The sequence below is a fragment of the Triturus cristatus genome, chromosome 2_1, assembly GCF_964204655.1.
Source record: "Triturus cristatus chromosome 2_1, aTriCri1.1, whole genome shotgun sequence".
NCBI classification, from domain to species: domain Eukaryota; kingdom Metazoa; phylum Chordata; class Amphibia; order Caudata; family Salamandridae; genus Triturus; species Triturus cristatus.
Window position 1 is genome coordinate 36,346,155 of NC_140581.1, and position 12,599 is coordinate 36,358,753.

The 12,599-nt window shown below is 43.1% G+C and overlaps 1 protein-coding gene across 1 annotated transcript in view; it reads right to left on the bottom strand.

Annotated features, from left to right (window-relative positions):
* The window catches only part of LOC146863663 (long-chain-fatty-acid--CoA ligase ACSBG2-like), a 309,705-nt gene that overhangs the window by 206,097 nt on the left and 91,009 nt on the right, over window positions 1-12,599 (bottom strand). Inside the window, exon 6 of the mRNA XM_085636650.1 lies at window positions 5,350-5,499. Within this exon, the coding sequence (XP_085492776.1) occupies window positions 5,350-5,499 (150 nt within the window). The remainder of the gene's footprint in view (window positions 1-5,349; window positions 5,500-12,599) is intronic.

Here is a 12,599-nt window from a genome sequence, read left to right on the forward strand (position 1 = left end):
CAAAAATTCATATTTAGTCAAGAGATCTGGGTTAAATCCATTGTTCTTCTGCTCACCATTCTAACCCATTTTAGACCCAGCCATATGCAAATCAGTCTTGACCCTGTGCCTCATAGGAACAGTCCAGCCCAAACTGCCAAGACAGGTCCTCCCTGGACCGGAAACAAACATCCTGGGACCGGTCTTGGGGCATCACCCCTCATTAGCCAGGCTAGCTTTAATCAAGTGGCACAGTGAGCCCAGGACCCACGTCTGGGCATACCCGGCACACTTAGAGTGAGAAAGCAAAAGACATGATGATGGATGGAATGCATCACAATTCAAACATTCCCCCCAGTCAGGCGATCTGGGTTAAATATATAGTTCTTTTGCTCACCATGCCACCTCAGTTTAAACCCAGCCATATGCAAATCAGTCTTGACCCTGTGCCTCATGGGAAAAGCCCAGCCTGAACTGCCAAGTCCTGGAATGGCATGGGGAGCAAAAAAACGATGGATTTAGGCCCAGATCTCTATACTGGGGTGAATGTATGACATTATTCTGCATTCTTTCCATCAATTGTTCTTTTTGCATTTGTCATCCCAGGTGGGACGGGTATGCACAGACATGGGTCCCATGCTCTCCATGCCACTGGAATCAAGATAGGGTGGCTGAAACCCAAAACTGGTTCTGGGATGCTTGTTTCCAGTCCAGGGAGGACCTGGCTTGGCAGCTTGGGCTGGACTGTTCCCATGAGGCACAGGGTCAAGACTGATTTGCATATGGCCAGATCTAAACTGGGGTGAATTTATGATATTGTTTTGCATTCTATAAATAAATCGTTTTTTTGCCTATAATAGGGCAGCGGTGGCAGCATTTTTGTAACCCCATCACTGCTTGTGTCTTTTTGAATTTAAACACCTCGGAATTTCACTCGAGCTGCTTCCCTTGAGCCTCAAGGAGCTGCGTGGGAGGCTGGATTCTTTTCTTCTGCATTGCGTTCCATCTAGCTTCGCGTCTGCGGTGTTCTGGTTATCGTGACGTTTTGCCCTGGATACCTGACTTCGCCTGACGTGTGCACGCCGTGGACGTGTCATGTAAACGCAGCGTCATATCCCCGTTGACGCGCTGCATTACATGGGAACTGCGGGTGGCTAACGTGAGTTCGTTCTGCGTGCATCTGAAGTGCGCATTCCTTCGGCGTGCACTGTGAAATGCTGTGGCATTGTTTTTTTTTCAAAAGGTGTTTTGACTTCAACGGACTCCTGCATTTTCTGAAGTGGCTGCCAGCAGCAATTGGAGGTCGTGAACTGTGAGGGGATGCAGTGTCCTTTCGGGTGAGTAGTCGCTCACCAGCGGAGTGGATTCGCTGTTGGATGTCGAGTTTCACAATGCCATGACTATTTCAGCTTTGGGATTTTATGTCCCTTTTCTCTGGCTTATTGTACAGGTCAATTTGAAATATGCATCTGTATTTTGCTTTTGCAGGGTTTAACATCTCAGAGTGATTATCTAAACTGACTCATAAGTTGTACGATCATTCCTAGTTGTGTGAGTCATGCTGTGTTTGCACCAGCAAATAATAGAGTGCATTTCTGTCATCATGACATGCTGCATGTTGTAACAGGACTTTTCATACTTGTGAGGTTTCCTCCATTATATTTCTGGTTTCCGTTTGCTTACATACATGCTTAATTTTTTACCGCTACTGGCTTGGTACTTAACTGCATTTATAGGTGCTAAGAGTGCTTAGGGGAGAGGAGTTGCCCTAACGGCTAGGCTGTCGACATCGAATCTGGGGAACCGGGTTCGAGTCTCGACAATGACCCTGAACATCCTGTGATTCGGGGAAAATCACTTAATCTCCCCGTGCCTAACAACAAAAAAATGAATGTGTCCTCATGTAACGCAACCGGGTGCTATGTAAAGCGCTCTGATACCCGATACAGGGTCAAGTTCGCGCTATATGAAACTCCGTAAAATAAAAAAGTAAAAAATAGTGGTTTTGTTTCTTGAGGTCACTTTTAGCAAGGAATTTTAGACCTGGGATTTCTATAACTAATTTTGCAGTTGCTAGTGTTGGGCTTCATTTCCCAAACCTTACTAACTGACTGTGTTGATGGTGTTGCGTTGTTGTTGTTCCTAAGCCTAGGTTGGTGGGTGCATTGCGACTCCAAACCTTACTTGAATTTCCTGGTGGTAAGCAGGCTGCTTGGCTCTAACCATTTTTATGGGGCACACTGTGACCCCAATATTTATTTAAATTCTGGTTGATGAGTATATTGTTGAGCTCTTACCATTTTTGTTGAGCATATCTTTACCCCAATCTTTACTTGTTTTGACTGATGGTGAGCGTGATGTTGAACACAGATCTTTTCTGATGGGGCACTTTGCGCCCATAATTTTGTGGGTGTTTACAGGTGGTGTGTATATTTGTTGAGCTCAAACTTTTTCTAATTGGTGGTGGGCTTTATGTTTATTTACGTTCCTTTAATGCTCAAACCGTATTGAGGGGTCAATGTGGTACCTCGAATGTTAAATTGAGTTGTTGTTGATTTACAGTTTGTGGCACAATACTTGCATTTTCTTGTGATGGGTCACATTTTGGTGCTCAAACTGTTTGGTAGGGTTATGTTCCTCACCTTATTGCATTTACTTGTGATGGGTATTTCCACCCAAATTTGCAGTTCTTTTACTTAAGTCTTTTTTCATGGCCTGCCCCAAATGTCCTTCATAAGCTGAAGCTATTATTTTGACTCTTACCTCAAATAAGAGGTACAAATCTGTCATACAATGACATTTCCTCACACTCTCGCTCATTAACGTTCCCTTAAGGAGTTTATTCACAGTTTTCAGGGTCTTCTTCCGTGGCCACAATCCAGTCCTCCTTGGCTAGTTTCTAACTCCTCTATGGCATCATTCACACTTGCCACTACTTCATCAGTTTCAAGGTCCCTCTCTTCCCCTGCAGCATCTGGCAACTGAGACTAACAGACAGTGACTCAGTTCTTCCATTATGAAACATCCAATTTTTTCCACTTTTGTCAGCAACAACTGTGAAGCTTCGGTTTTGTGGGTCAAGTCCTATACACACCAGGGATAATACTTCACTGTCCGCATGGAAGATCGAAGTTTGTTGTTATCATTTGGTAGCGTAGCATTAACAATGGGACTTACCAAATTTAACAAAATGAAGCATCACCAGGCCCCGGTCCTACTCAACCTGTTGACGACCTTCGACACAGTGTACCATACCTTCTGGTGGACCATTTCAAGGCTGCGGGATTGCGGGGCTCGGCGCTTGATTGGGTTACCTCCTTCCGAAAGGACTGCTCACAGTCTGTATGTCTGACCTCGTTCATCTCATCCAGAGGCCTCCTAGACTGTGGAGGCTTCCATGGCTCCTCTCCCACTCTCCCCACCTCTTCAATTTGTATATACGTCCTTTAGTCCATTCATTAAAAAACAGAAACTGTGCTATATACAACTACACCCACGATATGCAACTGCTGTCCGGGAGCAATAAACCTCCTGTGTCAATCAAAACACTTCCAATCCACAATGCTGTTCATACACAACTGGATGAATAGTAACCACCTTAAGCTTAATACCTATAAAACCCGAAACTGTCATCACCAAAATCAAGATAGACTATTGGATGGCATCATTATGGCAACCTGTGCTGGGAATTCCTAGCCCCCCAAAAAAATCAGGGGGTGATTGGGCTCCTCCTGGGCTGTCAGTAAATTAGCCGGGGTGCTTGGTTCTGGACAATTTGGATACTGTGAATGTGGCATTTAGGTAAGCCAATGTATAATGAGTTTGCATAATCAATTCTAGAGAGAACTAGAGTGATGACTGCATTACATTACATTTAGCCCACACCTAACTCCTGCTCTGGATATTAGGCACCGTAAGTATTCCACCTCTCTCAAACTAATAACCTACATTTTTCCTTGAGAAAGGTAAGCCCAGAGCTGAAACTTTTACCGAAATCCTCCTGTGGCATTTCACTATGTGTTGCAACAGAGTTTTTTACATAGAGTAAGATATCATCCTGAAAAAAAGATAACATTCTTAATACTTTCCAGGACATATATGTACGTCTTAGGACAAACACTTGCCATCGATGCTAATCCAAATGCCAGCTTAGTAAATTTGTGCACACCCTCAGTTCTATTAAATGCAGTCAATGCTTTGGAATCCGGTTGACGTTTGGTCTGTTGGTAAGTTACTATCAGGTCCAGTGTCTAGAAATACCTTCCATGAGACAGCATCAAAATCATCTCGTTGGGAGTGAAAACCAACCTGTAATGATTTTCTCATTAAGGCTCCAAAGGTCCACACAGAATCTCAAGGAACCATCTGATTTTTTGGGTGATAACCATAGGAGATATCTACTCCGAAGCCTCCACAGCAGAGGTCTTCATACCAACATAAATCTTGAAGTCCTTTTCTGCTGTTGGTTACATCAGTGTAGTCAATGGGGTCCAAGAGGTGGGTGTTTTGCTTTACTAAATCTTCCCAGAGCCAATAGTTTGGGTGGTCTTTCTAACAAAATGTTTAGGGGAGATGTTCTGTGGAACATAAACACCACCTTGTTTAAGCAACGAGAGCAATCCACAATAAATAAACATGGATTTCTGACACAACAATTGGAATTCCATTGCATGGTGAACATTTCTTTGAAGAAAGTTACAATTGTGCTGTTCAGTTCTTTCTACAGCATCTCACTGGCAGTGCTCTCCTGACGTAGCTTCAACAGGCTAGGCAAGGAATACACAGAAAGCACGTGGAGATGTTGCTTTCAGCTCACAGAATGGAATTTTGTAGGAACTGCCACTGCCTTGGCCTCGCCCACAGTGGACGCCACAAAAAATAAGGTTATGAGATTAGTTATTAGAATAAAGTACTATGAACAGGAGGATGATGTTTGACTAGAACATGATCCCATGACTAGAGCATGCTCTGGGCTGCTTCACTCAAAGCAGGTTATTTTCTATGCTGTATTTAAACAGTTTTTTGTTTGTTTACCAAATAGCCACTCTTTTCAGACCTTTGTACCACATATGTCCTCTCACATGAAAATGTTTTTTAAATGCGAAAACCATTGCCGTTTTTTTCTTATTCACACATGATACACCATACATTTATGCCAATTACAACTGCCTCTTTACATGTAAAGTGTTCTGTCTTTCCCATTTAGTAAAATAATTTCTTGACTGAATATATTAGTCTATTTTGGTGAAATTGATATAGTACTAAATGTGAGAGAGGACATGCTGTCCAGTGCATGTCATTCACCTTTGTTAACGTTACATTTGTTTACATTAACTGGCCCAGGACATGTCATTCTGCATTGATACTCACATTGTCATGACTCAGCATCACACCCTTAGGTGTGCCAGTTGTCCCTGAGGTGTAGATCAGAGTACAGCACTGATTTACATGCTGGGAAGTGATGATGTCATCAAGTTTAGAATCTGGAATTTCTGATCCCAGCTGCATGAACTCCGCCCACTGCAGACGGAAAGTAAGAGTCAAAAAATTAGAAAAGGGCAAGCCATATGCCAGTAATGTCCATAAGACTAAAATGTAAAACAGATGCAGGAAAGCTATAAGTAGGGAGCCTCATTTATGTTGAATTGGCATAAGGCAGCGCCGCAAGTCTTGTTGCTGCGCTGCTCTACGCCAATTGGAAATGGCAGACATGCACTGTATTTACAAGATATGGTGCATTCCTGTTCTTCCAGCCAGTGCCAGCACACAATTTGTGCTGAGCGCCAGGGCAGGCATCCTTGCACCATGGTGCAAGGGTGCCTCGGTTGCAGGCAGGATTGTTTTTATGCAGGAAGGGGCATCTTCCTGCACAAAAACAATCCTACCAGGCGTTTTCCTCTTTCTGTGTGTGCTGTAGAACACAGCACCCATGGAAAGAGGAAAAAACAAGGAGAAATTAACATATTTCTCCTTGTTACTCCTCACCTCGATAAGTGTACAGATTTGACGTTTTCAAGGTTTACATCACTTTATAAATCTGGGGCAGCATCAAATTCCTCAGGTGTTGCATGGGAAAAACCACCGCAACGCAAATGGAACACCTCCTTGAGGCAGAGTAAGGCAAGACCGCGACCTGCGCTGCTTTGTCTTACTCCATATCGATGAGGCCATGCAGAGCCATGCAGGGTGGCTTGCCGTCACCTCGTAGATACGATTGAGAGGCTTGCGCTGCCGCATCATCAAAAAAAGTGATTCTTCAGTAGTGCAAGTCTCTCATAAATAACCCCCGGGATATTTAGAGGGTCACAAACAGGAGTTCAAATAATGAACATTTGAGCTGTCAGAAGGGTGAGCAAAGCAGAAAAAAATCACTGGAATAAAAGGAAAACACACAGTGAGAAATCAAAGAGATTGTGTGGAAGAAACTCTGATTTCGGGACAATGATCAGAGACCATATATACAAACTAAATACCCATTAGGAATTGTGACTGTGCTGCCTCATTCTGAATTAGCAGGGTAGCACCCCAGTCATTATTATGATATGGTCTAGCGACAGGCCTGGTTTTAAGCTGGAAGTATCAGTTCAACTGCTCTTTAATGAGAGTCCATTCTAAGATGGCCACCAAACACAAACTTCCTTCCAAGATGGCCACCAAAAACAAACTTCATTCCAAGATGGCCACCAACACAAACTTCATTCCTATAGGGTCACCAAACACAAACGTCATTCCAAGATGGCACCAAACACAAACTTCATTCCTATAGAGTAATCACACACAAACTTCATTCCAAGATGGCCACCAAACACAAACTTTATTTCTGTAGGGTCACCAAACACAAACTTCATTCCAAGATGGCCACCAAATATGAAAACTATTTCAGCATGTCCAGCCTTTTCCTGTGTTGTGTCCTTCCCATTCAATTGAAGTGGATCCTAATCTGGGACAAGCCTCTTCCTGTCAGGTGATTCCTGTTCTGGGGCCAGTCCCTTCCTGCCAGGTGGCAACTGCTCAGTCAGTATATAATGGGCCTCTAGTCAGCTTACTGGTGCATCTCAGCTTCTATAGCTTCATCCTGCTGTTAGGGTCCTTACTCCTGCTCCAGCACATTTCCAGCCTAGGTCTTCCCTAGATCCCTAGATCCAAAACTTCCGCTTTGAGCCTTTTCCCTACAGTGATATCAGGGACTGCATACCAGAGACCATTATCCCTGTAATGTGTGATGCACTGGGGATAGACAGTCTGGCTTCTGGAAGAGGCTACCCTTTCCTCAGAGCCTCTGAGGAAGAAGTGAATGACCAATCACCGAATTCCACCCTTGACAGTCATTGACGCCGAGTGGTGTGAGTAAAAGCTGCTGGTTTACCATGGTGGATCTTTGTTCTCCATCCCCATACATTATGTTAGCTAGATTTATAGAGCGCAACTGTTGGAAATGGCCCTTTCTTCAAGGTCACCCCAACACCTTTTGCCTTCCTCCTCCCGTTTTTGCTGAATTTGTTTTTGTTGGCTGTAGGACTCTATCTACTTTATCACTTGCCCAGCAGTGCTAAAGTGCTTGTGCTCACTCTCTGAAACATAGTTAAATTGACTTCACAATTGGCATATTTAATTTACCTTTAAGTCCCTAGTAAAGAGCACACCATGTGCCCAGGGCCTGTAAATTAAATTCCTCTTGTGGGCCTGCAGCACTGATTGTGCCACCCACTGAAGTAGCCCTTAAAAACATGTCTCAGTCCTTTCACTGCAGAGCCTGTGTGTGCAGTCTAGACTGTCATGTCGACTTGGCATTTAAAACCCCTTGCCAAGCCTTAAACTCCCCTTTTATTACAAATTAATCACCCCATGGTAGGCCCTAAGTAACCCACAGGGCATAGTGCTGTGTAATTAAAAGGTAGGACATGCACTCTTACATTGTACGTGTCTTGGTAGTGAAAACTTTCAAATATGTTTTTCACTACTGTGAGGCCTACCCCTCCCTTAAGTTAACATTGGGGATTCCATGTTACATCTAATACGTTGGAATTTCCAATTGGAAGGATGTAGAGCTGCCATGTTTAGTACCTATGATATTGTAATGATAAATCCTATTTCATGCTAAAGTCGAATTTATCATTACAATTTTGAAAATGCCACTTTTAGAAAGATGGTGTTTTTCTGTTCTTAGCCCTGTGTTCCCACAGCCTGTTTCCAATATACGTCTAGGGCGGGCAACAGCTTGACTTTGTACATCCCCTTTAGACAGCCACACAGAAAGGGAGTTTAAGTGTGACTTGATGGCAATCTACATCTTTTTGGGGCATCCTGGGCAGGATGGGAGTGAGGAGCTGGGCACAGCCTGATACTTACACCCGAATAGGCTGTGTCCTGTCCTCACACAAAAGTCTGCTTAACCTCCTGTAGTGAGTCTGGAGCCAGGAAAGATAGGGAGGATTCCTGCGCACATCAAATCCCTTCTTTGAAGTCTCCCCCACTTCAAAGGCACCACTGGGTATTAAAACTGGACTTCTGACCCTACCAACTCGATACCCTTCTGGACCTGTGGATACTCTGCCAGGAGGAAGGACTGCTGTATGTGGAAGGACTGCCACTCTGCTGGACTGCTGCTCTGGAAGAACTGCTTTCTTGCTGTGTAAACCTGCTGCCTGATGCCCTCCTTGCCTGGGTGGGAAGGACTGGACCAATATCACTTTGAATGAAGGCCCAGAATGACTCCAAGGGCTTGCCGGCTTCCCTCCTGTTATGAAGTCTCAGGGACATCAAAGACTTTTATCTACCCGCTACGCAATCAGGACTCTGTCGCTATCTGTGAGTCTTGCCCTGATGTGGCAGGGCAATCGAGTCCTGGTCCCTTGGAAGTGGGTATAAAGTGCTTCTCCGATCAAATTCCATGTATCGATGTTGTTGTGCCGCTCGGAACGCATCTCCACCGATGACGACTCATCCCTGCTGATCAGTGCGAGTAATTGACTGGCCTTCTGCGATGGCCAGGGCAATGTCTGGGGCTGAGTAGGTGTTAAGCCAGGTTTCAGTCAGGAAGAGGATATCCCAGTGATTGTCATTAAACAGGTCCCAAATGTGAGTTTTATGTTTGGAGAGGGTTCTTACGTTGATTAGGCTGATATGAATATCATTGAGGCAGAGGGGGAGGACCTCTTTCCATCCTTGTATCGAGATTGCACCCTGGGGCTTCAGGTGCCCCCAGGGGATCCACAGGGAGAGGGCCAATTAGACTTAGAAATGGGGCAGAAGGTTGAATTACTGGCCTGTTGGGCGTCAAACAGCAGGGTGCCGCAGGGATCAGGGCGGACAGCCAGCACGGTATCCTTACTATAGTGTAGTCTCTGAGGTTGGATAGGGAAGAAAAAGGAAGCATGGCTGGTGCTGGATGAGTTCCAGGCGCGGATGGGTGCGGATGGGCTTGCCTTTGGTGTGCCAAAAGACTCTCCCTGAAAGAGTTGTTTCTGTTGCCGGAACAAGCCTCTGGAAGTAAAAAACAGTATTGGATTGAGCAGAAGTGTACAAAGGATCTCGAGGGAGTGTTGGGAGAAAGCACAGGGTATGTAGTTGTACCAAAATTCCAACTCCCCAACCATAAATGGTTGTATCATGGAGCTACTCATGTTGGTAGGGATGGCATGATCAATGCTGCTGGTGTAGGCCCTTTTATCCTTCTGTGGCCCATATTCATAGCAATCCTGTGTCATCTGCTGGCCCCATAATGCTGGGAATGGGATCCATACCACGCCCGCTGCCCAGCCTCCCCATTAGGGCCAAATGTTCACCTTCAACTCGATTTTCTCCAAAGGTCTAGGTGTGAGTCATACTCTTAAGTATTGGTAATAGCCGATATGTTTCCTGGTGTTATACAGTTCCTACATATTTAGTAAGGCTGTGTAGTAGGTCAACAGACCTTCACAAAATAGAGACTTAGTCTACTCATATCATCAGTAAATGTTAGTTCGGCTAGCTCACAGCACCACATCTAAACTCGAAATCTCTAGAGTTGTAGATGCTGTCGGTAACCTTGAACATGATCACCTTTGCATGCCCAAAGTATTACAAAGAAAAGTAATGATAATGCATTTTCAAATGTTTATTGAAAAGGTCTAATCCTTGTAAATAAAATATGAACTGCAATTACCAAACAGCTGAAACACATTAGTGTTATAAGCATTGTTAGAATGGTGAAAAACACAAACAATTCAACCATGGAAATTGTTTCTGATGTTACTTCTATCTATCAATAATACTTCTACTCTAATATTGGAAGTATCCTTCTGCCAGAACTAGTTGGAATAATCTAACCCATACTTTGGTATAATGTGTCAGGGAGCCGGAATCAGTGCATTAACAAATGCATGCCGTCTGAATGTACAAGACTGCACACATCTCTGCTTGTGCAGTTATTGTATTTCTTAGAATAAACGTTGGGCCAATTCTCACTCACAGCTCTCTGCAGCATTCATGATAACTTCAGTGTGAAGTCCCTCTCACTGACTTCAACACAGGCACAGTTTAAATATTAAAACAACAGTATTATCACATTCTGCTAGAGACGCAGAATAACATTTTAATTAGACTGAAGGGATAAAGTCATCTCCTATGAACACATACTAAATAAGGACATCACGTTCTGATATGTGTGTTCCTGGATAACAGGACAGACTAAAGAACAACAAAGTCTGATAAAAATAAATGTGTGCATGGCACGTTCTTGTATTAGTGAGAAACATGTGCAAACCACCATCATAAAAAGATACTCAGTTAAAAACAATAACTAAAATGAAGACTATCTTTTATAGTCCTCATAAACCATATGACACTGGGTGGGTTGAAGCTTATCCCGGTGCAAGAGCACATACTAGTACAGTTGCAAAGCACTTACTTAGAGACTTTATTCCACATTTTGGAATCTCGAGTAACTTTTTGAGTGACCAGAGAACATACTTCATTTAATCTGTAGTGCAGTAGGTTTGTAAAGCATTAGGAAAAGGTCAACACTTTCACTGCGCCTATGGATTTTAGCAGTACATGCTCCAACCGTTCGAGGGAAAAGCTCTGTTCAGTTAATCATGCAACTGCCTTGCTTATTTTGAATGCTTGCTGGCTATTTTTGCTCTAAACATGTGCTAGATTCCCACTCTCTTTTAGTAATGAAGGTAACACATGTATGACAGGACTGTCCCAGAAGTCAAGGTATGGCCATGCGAGAAGGTAGGAATGAAAGCAGAGATTGTTTCCTTTGAGAATATTTTAATTAAGAACAGTATAAGTGAGCAAGTTTCTTATTTCATTGAGCTGAATGTTTGGCGCTATCAGTTCTGAATGTCATGAGTCTGAATACTGGCAGCGCTGACTCATCCTTCAGAGGTGGGTAAGTTGATTACCATAAACTGGGTAATAATAAGATCTACCACAAAAACAAGTCCACATTGTGTTCTTCAAAAGTTCTTCAAAAGTTCTTCCTTTATTCAAACAGCGTTAAAACAATGATCTTGATAGTTTTGAGCAGCCGACCCGTTTCGTCCATACACATGGACTTCTTCAGGGTTGTCAATTTAGCAAAATATGCACATATAAATACACTGAACAAGAACATTTGGCAGGAATTACAAACATAGACATGTTAAAAAACATTGATAAGCACCATACTATGTCCAATCATCTTGTTAAGGAGATTGTATGTACAAAAAGGCAACCATCTATTGCCAAACAAAAAATCTATATAACAAAACTGTTTGATTTATTTTGTTTATTTTAGCCAAAGCTTTCACAGAGTTAAAAGTTTGGGAACAAAGTGAAAGAAACAGCGAAAAAAATCCACAGTTTAAAAGATAGAATTTATCAAGGTCAGGGATAAGAGGGTAAGAAAGGAGAAAGCAACGAGAAGAGAATGCAAAGGTCTTATAAAAAGAAAAAATATCAAAAGAGAAATCCATCAGGAGGTTAAAATAAGGATATATGAACTGACACCAAGGAGTAGAAAAGCACATATGGGATATAGAGCGAGCACTATAGACGTATTTGCTGAGGGTGCCAATAGCCCCGAGACAGAACCCAAGGTGTCCAAGAAATCTGAAAAAACATAATTCACAAAATGATCAACCCACCATGGGTATAAAAGATGCTCTAATCGGTGGTAATCAGGCCAACTGATTATAAGCATGGCTGATGCAGTAAGGTCTTTTTCTGAAATCTATTTAACGAAAATAGAAAGAACAAGAGAACATAAATAACTGGCCCTCCCGTATTTTAGAGTAAGGTGTCCATACGGGAGGGTACAATTGCTTCACAGACATGGAGAACAGAGTACTCACTTTTTAGAGCAGTTCGCCTATGCGAGAATCTGTTTATAGGTCAGTTGGATAACGCCATCATAGTTATATAAAATGATAAAAACATCCAGAGAGCGCTTCCTGCAAAAGGGAAGGGGCAACACAGGAGAAAAGAATACATATCAGAGGCCCATTCCCTGTGTACAATGATAGGCCCGACGTAGATTTGCAGGATAAGAGCATCAAGCCCCTCAATACTCACTGAGTCAAGCTTAAGGGCCCTTCATACAGGTCAAATTTGCACGCTAATTACCAAGTCTTGATGGATCTGGGTCCTCTCAA